At 45.2% G+C, this 15,541-nt stretch overlaps 1 protein-coding gene across 3 annotated transcripts in view; it reads right to left on the reverse strand.

Annotated features, from left to right (window-relative positions):
- The window catches only part of EXT2 (exostosin glycosyltransferase 2), a 130,432-nt gene that overhangs the window by 85,089 nt on the left and 29,802 nt on the right, over positions 1–15,541 (reverse strand). For all 3 annotated transcript variants that reach the window (XM_036097686.2, XM_078058138.1, XM_078058139.1), the window contains exons 6-7: positions 15,162–15,301; positions 12,450–12,543 (exon numbers count right to left, since the gene is read on the reverse strand). In XM_036097686.2, the coding sequence (XP_035953579.1) occupies positions 12,450–12,543; positions 15,162–15,301 (234 nt within the window). The remainder of the gene's footprint in view (positions 1–12,449; positions 12,544–15,161; positions 15,302–15,541) is intronic.

A 15,541-nucleotide genomic window follows, 5' to 3' on the forward strand; every position in this document is an offset into this window, starting at 1 on the left:
TAGTCCTCAATTTTTCCTCCTGCCCCTTCTCACCTGAAGGATGATATACACCCATGAGTAAGAGTAGCTGAAGTTCATCATAGCAGGGACTCTCGAGAGAAATCCATGTCCCTGTTCCCCACCTCCACCCTCCCCCAATCACCCCACGCCAGAAAGCAGTTAAGAACTGAGTGGGAATGGGAGAGGTATGTGAAGTTTGAAAATCCCCACCAGGAATTCGGATCCTTCCCTTGCCTCACAGTGAAAAATTACTACGGCAGCTGATGAAACAGTTAAAATCTTTCTACTCTATAGTTTCCAATCTGCAGGTTATACCAAAAAGATTTCCAAAGATTATGCTTGCTGTTGCATCATATTCAAAGTTACCTACAACTTGCTAGGCAGAGATGTGGAGAATACGGATCTGTGGTTATTCAAGGCTCCAGGGAAGCCACTCGGGTCCACTGCTCCCTACACACTGCCCCACAATCCATGAGTGTGTTATTCAGATGTGTCGCCAGCTTCTAGGTCTTCCCATTCTGGTCAAATGCCAAAATGCCTCACTCACTGCTAAACTCAACCCTCAGTCTCCAGCTTAGAACAAAAAGAAACACTCAAAGATCTTTGATACATATATAAGATCATCAAGACCTGCTCAAATTAACCTGAAATTTAACAATACTTCAATATACATATGTACTTCAAATATCTGAAATATTTAAATGAAAAGTATTAGAATCTGAAAGATCACATACAAACTGCTATCCTATTAAAGTCCTCCTCAAAATGGGAAGTACACCTTGAAATATAACAAATTAGTCTTAAGTTACAAGGACAGAGATAACCATATTGCCAGAAATGGTTCACATGGACCTACATCTGTACCAATCTTGATCTGATTTAGCATGAAATAAATATATGTGATTGTAGTCTTACAACAATCTTCCCAAGGAAAATAGCATGGGATTATAAGATTAATTGTGCTATTATAAAGCCAAAAACTATGCCAGGCCAAAAATCATTATGCAGCCCTAACTCCTTTTCAACATCCGCAATGCTGAGGGAGACAGACTATACATATACAAAAATATATAATAATTTATATTAATATTTATAGACAGAAATCCTACGGATCACTTAAATCCTGAATATAGTAAATTCTTTACCAAACATAAAAATACTTGATAATTGACAGGTTATTGTTTTGTAAACAAACCTAGATATGTTGTAAGTATGTAACAAATTTACAAAAGCTGCACTGGGTTTCCCGTAATGAGCAATTATTTCTCAGAAGTGCTTCCAAATAGTCCCACTCTGTGGGAAACCAGCCCCAAAGAGTCAGACAATTTTTATATAGGCTGCAAATTAATATTTAACACTTTTATTAGAGAGGCCATTTCCCAAAGTAATGTCCCATACTGGGGACTCATTAAAAGGGATTAACCCATGTTAACTCTAGAGACAGCTCTCCAACTAATGCCCAAAGAGGAAACTGACCATCCCATCATGAAAAGGCTGTGCAATGATTGTTTATAATCACATATTTACGGAGAACTTCCAATATACTCAAGTTATTTTTATGTAACTTAGTCTCATAACTTACATATTTTCAGTAAGTTTGTTAAAATTACACCATAAACAATAATACCCAGTTTGTTAAACTTCTTAACTGATTACCAGATATCAATTTAGTCTCCCCAAAAAATGTATAAAAAAGCAGTTCTATCGCTTTGGAGTTTGGGACATTTTGTTTTATTGCTCGTTTGGTTTTTATACCTAATTACTCTCCCCACAGGAGCTACATGAGCAATAAAACAAACCAGTATATTTTTACTGTTCACTCAATGAAAATCATTAATCCTAGATCAACAGCCATATAATTTGACTAACTTACTACAAAAATTCCTTGCTTTTGCCTCAACCTCAAGTTAAATGGCTATTTTAAATTGAACACACTTGCAAAACTGCTCATGTCCAAAACTATCTGAAAAGGGAAAAATAATGTGTTTGGTGCCAAAAGGGTACACAGCACTTAAAAATACATATCCATTGGGTTTTGCTTATCTCTACTAATGTCTTCCTAAAGGCTTCAGTTAGGAGAAGAGCACGCAGATAGAAAGCACATCCTGAGGGCATATTCCATCCACTCTGGAACTCAAGGCTGGAAAACTGAAAGAAGGAGGGCAGGGGAGCACCTTTTGAAACGCCTGGAAAAACATTCTGGTCTGGAGATGCCAGAGATTCTGAAGCTCCCATCAAGCTGCTGGCCTTGATCCAGGTAATGGTTTTTCCTTCCCCTCAGCTGTCTGCTGCGGGAGTTTTCCAGCAAAGAAAGAAAGGAAAAGTGGTAGGGAAGAGGGAGGAGCAGCTTCCAGTCCACTTCTCTGTTAGTGAGAGGGTAAAAAGGGCCAGGCATTGCAGGCTGACATTTATAGAGGGCCTGGCGTTTCCATGAAGCACTCTGGGAGGATTACTGGGGGTTAGCAGTCTGGTCTAAAAGGGGCAGCAAAGCAGACTGAGGAGAGTCCCTTTAAATTTGGTAAGTGATGCTGTGGGCAAAGACGCAGCAAGCCAGAGCAGGCAAAGACGTGCGAGCAGACGCCCAGCCAGTCAGGCGGCCTTTAGAAAACACGTACATGGTAAACCTGGCTCCCCTAGCCCTTCGGGGCTGCCCAACTCACTTGCCGAAGCTCGAAAGCACAAACTGCCCGTGGAATGGCACTTTCTAATCGAGGGATAAAATGGCTGCCTCCACCAACCAAGAGAGCGACTCATCCGGCCAAGGGCAGGGTTCTGGACCTGCACAGGTTAATGAGTTCGCTAGTCTTTGACCTCCAAATCACGGCCACACCACCCAATCCCTCCTGCCTGGCATTTTTCTTCAATTTTAATATCAGAAGTTTCACACGCCTGCCTGAGCTCCTGGACTCGGCAGAAAGACCCATATAGCTGTCAGCAAACTGATAAGAACTTTAAAATGACTCCGCGGGGCCTCTTTAGAAAGAAGAGCCAAAGACGCCCATAAAGAAACAGGGCAGGGGCCACGGAAACCAGCCGCTCACACTGGTTTAACGTGGCATTAAAATGAGCTACAGATTTATGGCAGTGTTTTAGCCCCTGGCCCACATCATCTGGGGGATGAAGCTCCCGTCCCCGCTCCCCAGAGTGATTTTAAATCTGGGATGGAGCTGGCCAGAAAGGAATGGGGGGAGGGAGGCAGAGGTAGCAGGAGGAGGCGAGGAAAAAGGAAGAGGCAGAGAGTACTGGGAAATAGAACAGAACTCAGTCTCTTTTCAGTGGGATGGGAACAATAGCTATTTCTAAAAGCTATCTGGCCGGTCCTCTTAAACGCTCATAAAAATTCCCTTTATTTTTAGTTCTTACCCAGTGAACTCAAGTTCTTCAACCCTTTACCATCCCAGCGTCAATTCTGATCGTAACTTTTCTCTTTAAGTTCATTTCTTTTTTAATTTTTCAGTTCAAAAAATGAATAAAATCATCATTTGGCAGAGAACACATCTGAAGAAGGAAAAAAAAACTCAGTACAAAATTTTTTTCTCACTGGAAAGAAGAAAAAGTAATAGTGCTTTATCCAAACGCGCCAATGAATTTTTTTTTAAAGGCTAGCTAGAGAAACACTTTTTTTTTTTTATTTGACAGAGAGAGACACAGCGAGAGAGAGGGAACACAAGCAGGGGTAGCGGGAGAGGGAGAAGCAGGCTTCCCACCGAGCAGGGAGCCCGATGTGGGGCTCAATCCCAGGACCCTGGGATCATGACCTGAGCCGAAGGCAGATGCTTAATGACCAGCCACCCAGGCGCCCCGAGAACCACTGATTTTAATCAGCCATTCGGATCCTAACAGAAAAACAGAGAGGTGAACTGCCTTCCATGCCAAGATGTAGAAAGTACACCAGACCCACAGGAATAAATTGTTTCAAGTTTCCAAGCCCAGAAGCAAATGCATAATACATCCATGTTGGTAACTCACTGTGGTTCCTTAAGACCAAACTCCATACCAGAAGGCTCCTTCTAATATTCAAACCCAAACCCAAGCAGAGCAATCCCAAATGACTGCCAGCATGGAGCAGGCAGACCAGAACCCAGATGCTTCCATGATTTCATGTAATCAACACAACTGCTCCACAGTGGTACTAGCCCCAGGTCTGAAGTAAGGAAAGGGAAGCTTCAACAAGTTAAGTAATTGGCCCACAGTCACAGGTTAGGATTTGTGGCACAGTTTAGGATTTAGAACTCAGGTCTCTTCAACTCAAAAACCCATGTGCTTGCCACTGCCAACATTTTTCAAACTTTTTGGACTAAGAAATGAATATATTTTATACTGAGCTCATAGCTCATCCACATATATAACTGAAATAGAGGTTTCTGAAAGTATTTATCTTTACTGGGTAATATGCTGATATTCTCCTTTCTATTATATTTCATTTTTAAAAAAATAAAATGCCAGTCATCACCCAGTGAATTGACTTCATGATCTAACTAATGAATCATGACCCTTGGTCTGGAAAATACTGCAGTACCCAATGTCCGGGCTCCCCCACCCCCACCCAAAATCATCAGACAGATAGTGAGGAGACCTGGGATCCAGTCAGGCTCAACCCTGGCCCTAACACTTCACTCTCAAGATCACCTGAACTTGGGACGCCTGGGTGGCTCACTCAGTGAAGCATCTGCCTCTGGCTCAGGACATGATCCCAGGGTCCGGTGATCAAGTCCCGCCCACTTCTCCCTCTGCCTGCCACTCCCCCTGCTCGTGTGCACACACGCGCTCGCTCTCTCTCAAATAAATAAATAGAATCTTAAAAAAAAAAAAAAAAGATCACCTGACCTCTAGGGCTTATGTGTCATTTATAAAATATGAGGAAAGGTTGAACAGTTTTGAAGGTCCCTTCTTTGATTTTGTTTCTCAATCTCCTTAATGAATACTGCTTTCCCCTTACTCCTAGGCCGCTGCTATTCGAAATCCTTGCTCGGGGACGCCTGGGGGGGCTCAGTCGGTTAAGTGTTTGCCTTCGGCTCAGGTCATGGTCCCAGGGTCCTGGGATCGAGTCCCGCATCGGGCTCTTTGCTCAGCGGGGAGCCTGCTTCTCCCTCTGCTTGCCACTCCCCCTGCTTGTGCTCTCTCTCTCTGACAAATAAATAAATTAAAACAAAACAAAGTCCTTGCTCGTTGTGCTCCATCTTACCTGCCGAGTCTTTCTCACAGAAGCCACCTCTGGGCGAAGGTCAGTACCCTCCCAGAGCATCCCATCTTCCTATCCGAGACTAGCCGCTGTGAAGATTCCCTTCACCTCCGATCTACTCCTGACTCTCCATAGCACAACTGAGTGACAGCACTTCTGGCCTTGTAGTGGGTGTATTACTGAAAGTACTCTCCCCAGCAGCCTCAGGGCCTTTCTTAAAGACAGGATCTGAGTCCTTCACCCTGCTTCTTAAAAAAAAAAAAAAGTCTCCCTCAATATGCCTGTATAATACTAGGAATAGAGCAGGTGCTTAATACATATTTATTTGATGGGTTTGCATTATGAAATTAAAGACTCTAATTCTCCTACATTTGGAGAATATTTAGGTGGGCTGCTCTAGGAAAAGCCACTGAACTAATTAAAGCTGGTACCATAATAAGATAAGTGAGCATTTCTAGACCAGGTTCCACACACGACTCACTTCTGTTTGCCTGTGGACAAGGTGTGCCAGGGCTGCCAAGGAAAGCAGCTTTATGGTCTCTCCATCTGGACTGTGAGGATTTAAATCTCAGAAGCTAGACAAAGTAACTGCAAATCAGCGCAAACCTTAAAGACAGGAAAATTTATTTGCAGGCCCTGGTGCACTATAAATTTGAGACAGTTCTATTAAAATGCTTTTCTTGGCTTCCCATCAGATACTTGGCAAAAGTCTTTTTCCAATAAGGTTCTTAATACTAAAGTTGGGGGAGAAAAAAAAAGTGGAACACATAAAAAATGCTCTTCCTTAAGAGTTCCAATTAAATGAGTCTTTATTTTATCCTGCTTTAAACAATATACATTAACCAATCTCTTTCGCAATATGGATTTACACATTCAGGAAAACTCAAACACAGAGAATCCAGTGCTATTGAAAAGAAATTATGAAATTCAGAATATCCCATAAAGCAATCCCACTCAATCCCCATGGCTCTCCCACGGGCCAAAGAGCCCAGCTTTGTGTCAGAACCATGGTTGTCTGTTTCACAGAAGAACTGCAGGGATCCGGTCAATGTGTTTTGGGCAAGCAATGCAGTACGAAAGGGCAAGGACGAAAAAAAGCAGAGATCGGGAAACACAGCTTGGAGTGACTTGTCGGGGCCAGAGAGCTGGGGGAGAAAAGGAGGCAGGGAATATTTGGCATTTTTTAAAAAGCCGTGAGAATTCAGTTTAAGTATACTAAAAAAATTTTCAATTTCACAGGTAGGGGGATAAAAATGACAGACATTACAATATTGATTCTGGAAATTAGAAGTGAAATATTTTCCATATTCTTCATAATATATTTCCAGGGATGCATCCAACCAGCCCTAAATGTCTCAAGCGACCGCTTTTTTGGGAAGACTATCCAATAATCAGTCATCTTGAATTATTGGCAAGTTCATCTGATTTTTTTGCCTCAATCCAGGCCACACAGCTCTGTGATTTGAATAAAGTTGTGGGCAGCTAAAGAGAGTGTGCTCCCTGTCTGTGCGGTCTTGGGAGGATTACTTTGCGTGCCTTCGTCCTCAGTATCCTCACATGAAAACATTCAGATTACCCATCTGCCTGCCTATCTCACTACTCTGTTTAAACAGTTTGCTCTGTAAACCGTGTGCTCGGTGTGAGGCAGGGAGGGGGAAATGGACACGGACTGTCGATGGACAGGACAGGCAAGCCACCAGCACGGGGAACCTTCAGAGAACGGTACTGCCGAGGCTTCCAGACATCTGAGGGTTTACCTTTCACTGAATCATGAAACACTTTTTAAAAATAAAAACTTTTTTTTTCAATTTTACTAAGTTTTTAATTTTAATTCCAGTAGAGTTAACATGCAGTGTTATATTAGTTTCAGGTGTACGATACAGTTATTCAAGAATTCTGTACATTACTCAGGGCTCATCATGATAAGTGTACTTAATCCCCTCCACCTATTTCCCCCATGCCCCCACCCACCTCCCCTCTGCTGACCATCAGTTTGTTCTCTGTATTTAAGAGTCTGTAAAAACAAACATTTTGGACAGACTTTATAAAACTTCATAAAAGTGTATTATAAAAACTTTATAAAGTATATTATTTTAAGAGTTACTATTTTAAAAATATACATATGTATGTGCTAAACAAAATTTAAACCTTCACTTAAAGATTCAAGGGCATCACCAAGAATAGCAATTTCTGTACTTCCTCAATTTTAAGACACCCCATCACTAACAGCTTTAAGAGAAAAAACAAACCATATTCAATGTTCAAACTGATGGCAAGTCTCATCTGGATGTCAGAAAGCCAAAATATGACAAACAAACAAATGTGTACTTCTCTGAATCGAGGAATTCTGCCATCTTACAATGATGCACCCAGGATACAGTGAAGCCTGCAAAGCTGTCGGCCATATATCCAATGTACTAAGAGTTTTATTTTTGAAACAGCTTTTCCATCTTCGCTATTCATGCCAAACTGGCAGATGACCCATCTCAGAGACCCTCCCTTATAGTCTTTCTGCCCTTCCAATCAGTGACTTCTAAGCTACTCTATGAAAATTGGGTAAGTCACTGTGTTGAAATTACCTGTAAGTAAAATAAAATACAAGCCTCGATTTAGGGGCCAACCCACGGACAAAGTGCGTGACCTCTGGTACGCACACACACATTTGCTCTTGTGAGTTCTGTTCTGCTCTCTCCTTTATCACAGCGAGACCTAACTATAGTCCTGGCCGGTGCGGGTGCCACATGCCTGGGGTTTTATTTTCTTAAATACAAGTGTTTTGTCTTTTTCCTAATCAATTATATCTTCAAGTACTCCTCAGCAGCACAAATATTCGGTATGCTTAGCAGGAAAATATGAAGGTAAACTGAGATGGGTCAATGTAACAGACTGAAAAGAAACTGCTATTTTAACTCACCCAAGCTTACAGGCCAGGGAGAAAAGAAGATGCTGACTATTTCTGCCACCTCAAAGGCTCCCAGTCAATTGAGTACAAAGAAGAGTTCAAAGGCAAGGCAGGCTCCTGACTTCCACCTCCTAGTGTGGCTGAGGTTAGAGGTCACTGCTGCTGGAGCCACTGACCAATAAAAGAATGTTTGGAAACTCCACTCAACAGATAAACCGCGGATCCATTTACGCCTTTCTCCCTATCCACACAAACATTTCCAACTATACAGTCCCGTGTCTACCCAGCCTTCCAAGATCCTAGATTGCTTTCTTTTCTATTGTCGTTCAAGAGGACTAGGAATATGAATGTTCCTTCTGACTACAGAAGAATATTCAGTTGCATACATCTTCCTGTCTTCCAATGTAAGAAAGGTGGTTGATAGGGCTCTCCACCTTTAAGGCCTACCTCAAATGCTACCCCCCCAATAAATCTGTCCCTGACAACTTTAGCCCATAACTTTTCCCTTCCATTTCAGATCCCTAATGTACTTTGGAAAATGGGCACCATTTTCTCAACTTTGTGCTTATACCCACACATCACCAAGATAACGATTAGGCCTTTGGAGTGGGGATCACAGATTTATTACTATCTCGCACCATCTCGAGACCCTTGAAAAAACAACACTTAATTAGGGCTTCACTAAGTTAACTAGTTAATTTAGCTTGTGGGATGATAAAAGGCCAACTGATAAGTTGGCTTTATACTGTTATAACTCTCACCCTCTACTAATTGAAGGAACTGGTTTTTAATTTACCCACAAAGAAAACCTTTAAGCTCTCCCCACCCCCAGCTTGTCCAATACTCTCGTCAGCTTTCAGGAGTAGATAACTTATTGTCTTTAGGCTCTAGCCTCGTACTTAACTTTAGGGCTGCTTCGACATCACATCTAAGGTCAGGAGGCAAATTTACCTACTTTTCCTTGTCAGGCAAAGTGTCTCTCCCTTGGTCACGATGACGACTTTCACCGTGGTCCTCACCAGTCACACTGCAGCCTCCCTCATCCCGAGCTCTAAGCTGTAAAATGTCACTAAAATATTTCCATCACCAAGATTGCACCCCCACTCCGCTGGGGTCAATTCACAAACATAGCTCTCTTCCATCTACAGACAGCAAAAATCCTGTGCTCAGCACTATTTCTTCCTCACGTGAAAGAAATAGTCTCTGGAGACTGACTACGAAGACAATGCCAGTAAGAAGCACCTCAGGATTTCTTGGAAACACTGACAGGGTCCAAAGGAAAAGGAGTCACTTAAAAGTGGATGGAGCCCTCTGCTGGCTGCAATTGTCCCTGCAGCTTCTCAAGCTAGTTTTCAGCGGCTGAGACTGTTGCTCAGGCTCAGCTATTGTGACCTCTCAACCAGGGGCTCTAAGGCATCAACTACTGATACAACAGGATTTCCCTGGAAATTTATACCTGTCTGACAAAAAGATCCAAATTTGACCTCCATAAAGAGAATTCACTAAGGTGTAAAAACTTCCCAGAACTATTTTTTCAGCCACTCCTGCCAAGGTCAGGTTAAATCGATGGGTTAACCAGAGGGCAAAATGACAAGCAGATTCTGCAAAGGATCCTATAGAACAAAAAAACTCTCCCTAATCTTAGATGAGAACTTCACTATCAATAGGACGGTGGTTCCCAATCAAAGCAATGTTGCCCCAAAACCGGACAGTTAACAATATCTAGAGACTTTTCTGGTTATCACACCTTGGGAGAAGGGTGTGCTATTAGCATCTATCAGCTGAACCTGGTCAACCTCATACCTCTCTGGGAATTAGTTCAACCAGGTAATCTCACCTTTGGTAGAGTTCAGTCTAGAAATCTGAGATTGGGAGAAGAAAAGAGGTCATTTTGGGCATACAGAATATTCAGGGAAAGGGGAGCAGGACTCCATGGGGCACTGCAGTGGACTGCTTTAGAAGGTCTGAAAGCAGTAGAGAAGAGGGACATGAGAAAGCCAAAGGAAAACTTGGAAAAGGAGGCAGGGAAGTGCCAAGACTGCCTTTCTGTCCAAGTTGACACAATGTGGGGCACTCACCACCCGAGGAAGTGACTGGCCCTTGGGCCTAGAGGCGTGCAGCAGAGAAGAGATGGCCACTGGGCCATTCATGTTGTCAAGTACGGTAATATTCTTGCTAAGAACAAGAGGTTCACAGACGTTTTAAACAGCTGAATGGAACATGAGAAAGGATCTAGCCATCCCCATCGTTTCATAAAGGTGGAAATGAAAGCCTAGTGAGCTTTGGTGACTTATCACTGTTGTATTAACTCACAGGGACAGAGCCAGAGCTCATATCCAAGTCTTTTGACTCCAAGGATATCTCTTTGAACCCAAATAACCTCAAAGTACTCAATTTTTAATGACCTCTATTCATTCTATCTCAACAGTTCTATGATTCGGAGCCCGGACTCAGAAACGACCAGCTGCGCCTACCTCAGCCCTGTGGTTCCCCAGCCTGCTCTGGGCAACAATGGCGTTCCATAAGCTAGCGTGGGAGCTCGGCTCCAAAAACCCAATGATTCTTTTTCCTCCACAGGATGGTGCCAGGTTTTTACTTGGCCTTGTCAGACTGGAATCTTAAGATGGTATCTGATTTGGCAGATGACTCCTACTTAGTTACGTTAATAAATCAAGATGCCATAAAAGAAACACCCAGAGCTCACACACCAGGACTCTTCTGTGAAAAGGAACATTTTCTTCTATACGACTTGTAAGAACCATAGGCTGAGATGAAGAATCTAGAGATCTCCAGACGGATTTTCTAACTGACTGAAACTCAGATGAGGTGAGTAGTGAAGTGATAACTGAGAAGCCCAAACACTTAAAATGAACACGAACAGCTCTGAAAAAAACAATGGAGAGGCTAAAATCCAACTGTGATTTGTTTTGTTTTTAAGATTTTATTTATTTAAGAGAGAGAGAGCATGCGCACAGCGAAAGAGGAAGACAGCACAGAGAGGGAGAAGCAGATGCCCTGCTGAGCAGGGAGCCGGACACAGGGCTCGATCCCAGGACCCCGGGACCATGACCTGAGGCAAAGTCAGGCACTTAACCAACTGAGCCCCCCAGGCGCCCCTGTGATTTGTTTTCCAATCACAATGCCCACACGTGTTACCAATGAGGTCACTGAGGTCCAGAGAAGGCGAAGCCCTGGCCACGGGTACGGTCGGTGCCCAGCCGAGACGGCACGGGCGTAGGCAGTCTGAGGTCAGCACCCGCACGGCAGGTACCGCGTGACGCGGCCGTCTCCGTGGTTTAAAGTAAGAAAGTGGTGGATCCACACATCCGCTAATTCTCCCTGCCTCCTAAAACCCTAAAATGACGATTACAACAAATTTTTAAAAATGAAGGCATAGTCACTCTAAGATCAAGAAGATGGGAGACGAGCTGAAGCAACAAAATGGGGAAGCCAAAAAGCAGAACGAGACGTGGCGGCTGACTCTCCGGGCCCAAGCAGCCGCTGAGGAAAATCAGCTGAGAAAAACCCGAGGTTGTCCGCTGCGAAACCCCAAGTGGGGGCAAAGGTGAGGACTTAATGCTGAGACCCCTCCAACCTCTCTCCTGCTCATCTCCTACAATGGTAATTTTCACAAAAATAAAAACCTTAAGAATCTACTAAAAAGAAAAGAAACAACAAGCATAGTACCAATTTGGGGTAGTTTTTTTAATTCTTTTTTTTTAGCTTGCTTATTAACATTTCCGCCCACCTAAATTTCTCTCTGGCAAGAGAAAAGAAAGAGAAGCAGGACTATCTGCGGCCCCGAGTGGCATGCTGCAGACCGGGGAGAGCAGCCCAGGGGAAGGGGTATCAGAAGGTGGAAGAGACACCGGACAGTGAGGCAGGGGTGCGGCACCTGCTCCAGGGGACAGGGAGCACTGCTCGTGAGGGAGGCTGCTGGAACCGGGAACCTAGGCCTGCTGATATGACAACGTTCTCCTGGTCAACAGCTACTCAGAAGCATCACCCTGAAATGTCCCTACTTCCTGAGCTGCCTTAGTCACGACAACTATCACCCGCTGTGAGAACAGCCATCCAGAAAGGCTCTGCATCCTGAACACACTGCTACGCTATGACCCTAAAACATAAAAAGAGGCTTACCTCAGGAGAGTTTTTAAACCTCTGATAGTTACTATCTCAAACCTTATCTGATGCGACTCACCTGAGTCCGCTTTCCTCTCTCCAGTTTGGTGAGTCGATCTAGCGGAGGAAATCGCCCCGCTCACTCAGTCAGCTCTGTCGATGTGTATCCCCATCATGCAGGCCACCCTTCCGTACCACCCGTGTCACCCCCACCCCCCCAAGCAGGGCTGCCTGGCCTCTTACCTGCCGCTGCATTTCTTCAATCTGTCTTTGGGGGATGCTCTGCAAAATACCGTACACATCAGATATCTTTTCTTCCGGGACAACCACAGATGCTCTAGAGAAGACAGCAAAACAGTTTCTATACACCCAGCGCTCTACACAAAGCACCTCGACAGACCTGTCCCGCTGCGTTCTCCCGAGCAGAAACAACACCCGCACCCTCCTTCAGCCCGCATTCCCTCAGGCGAGTGGCTCCCCATCCTCTCCTCAGGGCCCCCCTTCTCAAAGGCCTTCGTTCTCTGGCCTGCTGCGTTTCCTCACCTCCCTCCATGCCACCCGTGTGCTCCAGCAAACCATGCTCTGCCCACCACGGGGCCTGTGGGTGTGAACTTCCTGCTCCCTGGTATACTCTTTAACTTCACTGCCTGCTCTGAACGAACAAGGACTTTCCTCGTTTAGCTCCCTACTCAAAGCCATTCACTCACTCAGCACGTATTTACAGAGCCGCTATCACGTGCCAGGTGCTGGGATTACGACAGCGACCGAATCAGACAAGGGCTGGGGCTGAGCACCACGGGAACACCTGCGGGAAAGCATTCTAGGCAGAAGGCCCTGAGGAAGCAGCATGCTGGGAATGTTCTGGCAACAGCACAGAGGCCGGCGTGGCTGGAGTAAAGAAGATGGAGAAAACCAGGAGGTAAACGGGGAGGGGGGGCGAACAGCAAGCGCACGGGGCCTTGCAGGCTGTGGTAAGGACTTGGCTTTAACTGAGACAGAAAGCCATTAGAAGGTTTTAGGCAGAGCTGGCATGATCTGATTAAGTTCCAACGGGGTCATTCTGCCTAAAGTGTTGGAAGAAACTGCAGAAAGCAGGAGCAGAACGGCTGGAGACGGTCGCAAAATACAGTGGAAGAGCCAGGGAAAGTGGTGAGGACTTGCCTGCAGGTCAGACACATGGGTGAGGGAGACAGAGGGCTCAGCAACCACCCACCCGTCAGGGCATTTAGCAGGGTTTCCCATTTTATTTGTACCAATTAACTTATTAAAATCTGAAACCCACTCCCCAGCAAGACTAGTCTGTTAGGACGGAAACCACGCCTGGTTCCACTCCCCAGCAGCCCCTGAGCACCTGGTACATTGTCTAGCACACATAGTTGGCACTTAGTAAATATTTGCTAAATAAGTGCATGATTTCTACTGTACAGATGGGAAAACTCAAAGAAAGAAAGAAAAGAAACGATGTGGCAAGATCACAAAGCTAGCCAGTGACAGAGCTGGTTACCTGAACCCGGGCCTTCTGGCTCCAAATCCAGAGCCCTTCCACCACTTACCCATAATGACAACTACCCAAGCCGGTCTGGATTCTCACCTTTCCAGCCATGGCTCAGGGTCACTGCCTCCACGAAGCCCTCACCAACTCCACTGCCGGCAGAGGTGTGCGCCTCCTCCTCGCGCTTCTCCTACCATCCCACCCAGCCCGGCTGCATCTCATCGCAGTAGTCGGTCACTGCTGGTTCACCTGTCTATCCTCCACCAGTAGGCTAGGGGCTTCCTGGAGGCAAGGTTTGACCGATCATCTTTGTATCCCCATACCTAACACAGTACCTCGCAAATAAAGGGCCTCAACAAATGTCTCCACGGATGCTTAAATGACTGGAGGTGGCTCAGCACTTCTCTAAGATAAAAAGAATTACACAGCCTCGTCTTTCAGGCTGAATGAGACTACCCCTCTGTGCTGGGCTTCCACCGCCCCCTGTGCAGGCATCTACAAGGCACTTATCACACGTTATTAGAACGCTTGGTTTGTTCCCCACTAGATCCCAGCCTCCTTAAGAGCAGAGACTGCATTATTCTCTTTCCAATAGGAGACTTTCCAATAACTATGAGATGAATCAATGTACAGAAGAATGAATGTTACTTGCATTGTTCAAATACCTATGGTGATCAGACACGAACAGAAATATCAGAACAGGTGGGAGAGGAGAAAGTAATTAAGTATCGGAGGCGGAGTCAAGCTTGACAGGTATACACAAAGGGAGCTAATTTTCAATAATCTTTAACCTCCAAAGTCCTAGGGAAATGAGACAACATGAGACCAGAGGGCTCTTCTGTCCATTACAGCAGTGACAGCCATAACCAAGCGGGACCCATGTTTGCCCTTCTGTGCCCTGGGAATGTCTCTAAGCCTTCACGCATGCGGCGGCACTCCCCCTCCAGCTAGTAACATCATGCAAACTCTGCAGAGTCTCTAGCACTTCACCACTGTGGCTGCAGATCACACCCACGGAGCTCTGAAGTGCAGCATTCCTTAAAGTCCTTCTGGTGACTATACTCTGCAGTTACAAGGGAGAACCACTGCTCTCATCTTTGGTAAAAGCCCAGACAGTACGTATTTCAGGCTTTGTGGGCCATATCACCTCTGTCACAACTACTCAGCTCCGCCACGGCAGCATAGACACAGCCAGGGGATAATACGTGAGTGAATGGGTATGGCTGTGTTTCAATAAAACTTTATTTACAAAACCTGGCAGCTTCCCATATTTGGCCCAAAGGCCTCAGTTTGTGAACCTCTGCTCTAGGCCAACAGACTAACTCTTCTGATGGAAAATACAGCAAAACAATCTACAGGAGTAGTTCTCAAACCTAGGTAGGCATTACAATTACTGAGGGGGCTTTCAAAATCTAATGCACACAGAACCACCGGTGTGAAGTTTATTACAAGGTAACACTCACCTCTTCCAGTCCAGAACTTCAGAGAAAGGCAAAATATAGGAGTCTGCAATGACAACTGGGACACAGCCAGCGCGTAGAACGTCACTCAGGACCGCCTGGCCCAGCCGAGCACCACGAAGGACCACACAGAACGTGGCCTCCTGCGGGAACACAAACAGAGGTAGGGGATCACAAACCAGTCTCGCTGACCCACTCTGACCGCTGCAGACCATCAGGTTCTCCTGAGGGCTGAAGCCAAGCACTACTGAGACATCCTGACCGGAAATGCGAACAGATAAAAGCTCACACCAGGGGAACTTGAAAAGCTTAACTGGCTGCAACGCTTGGTATTTCCACTCTTCAGTGTCACCTCGATGCCGCTACTGGTGGCATCTGAAATG

Source organism: Halichoerus grypus, chromosome 11 (genome assembly GCF_964656455.1).
Source record: "Halichoerus grypus chromosome 11, mHalGry1.hap1.1, whole genome shotgun sequence".
In the NCBI taxonomy this organism is placed as follows: Eukaryota; Metazoa; Chordata; class Mammalia; order Carnivora; family Phocidae; genus Halichoerus; species Halichoerus grypus.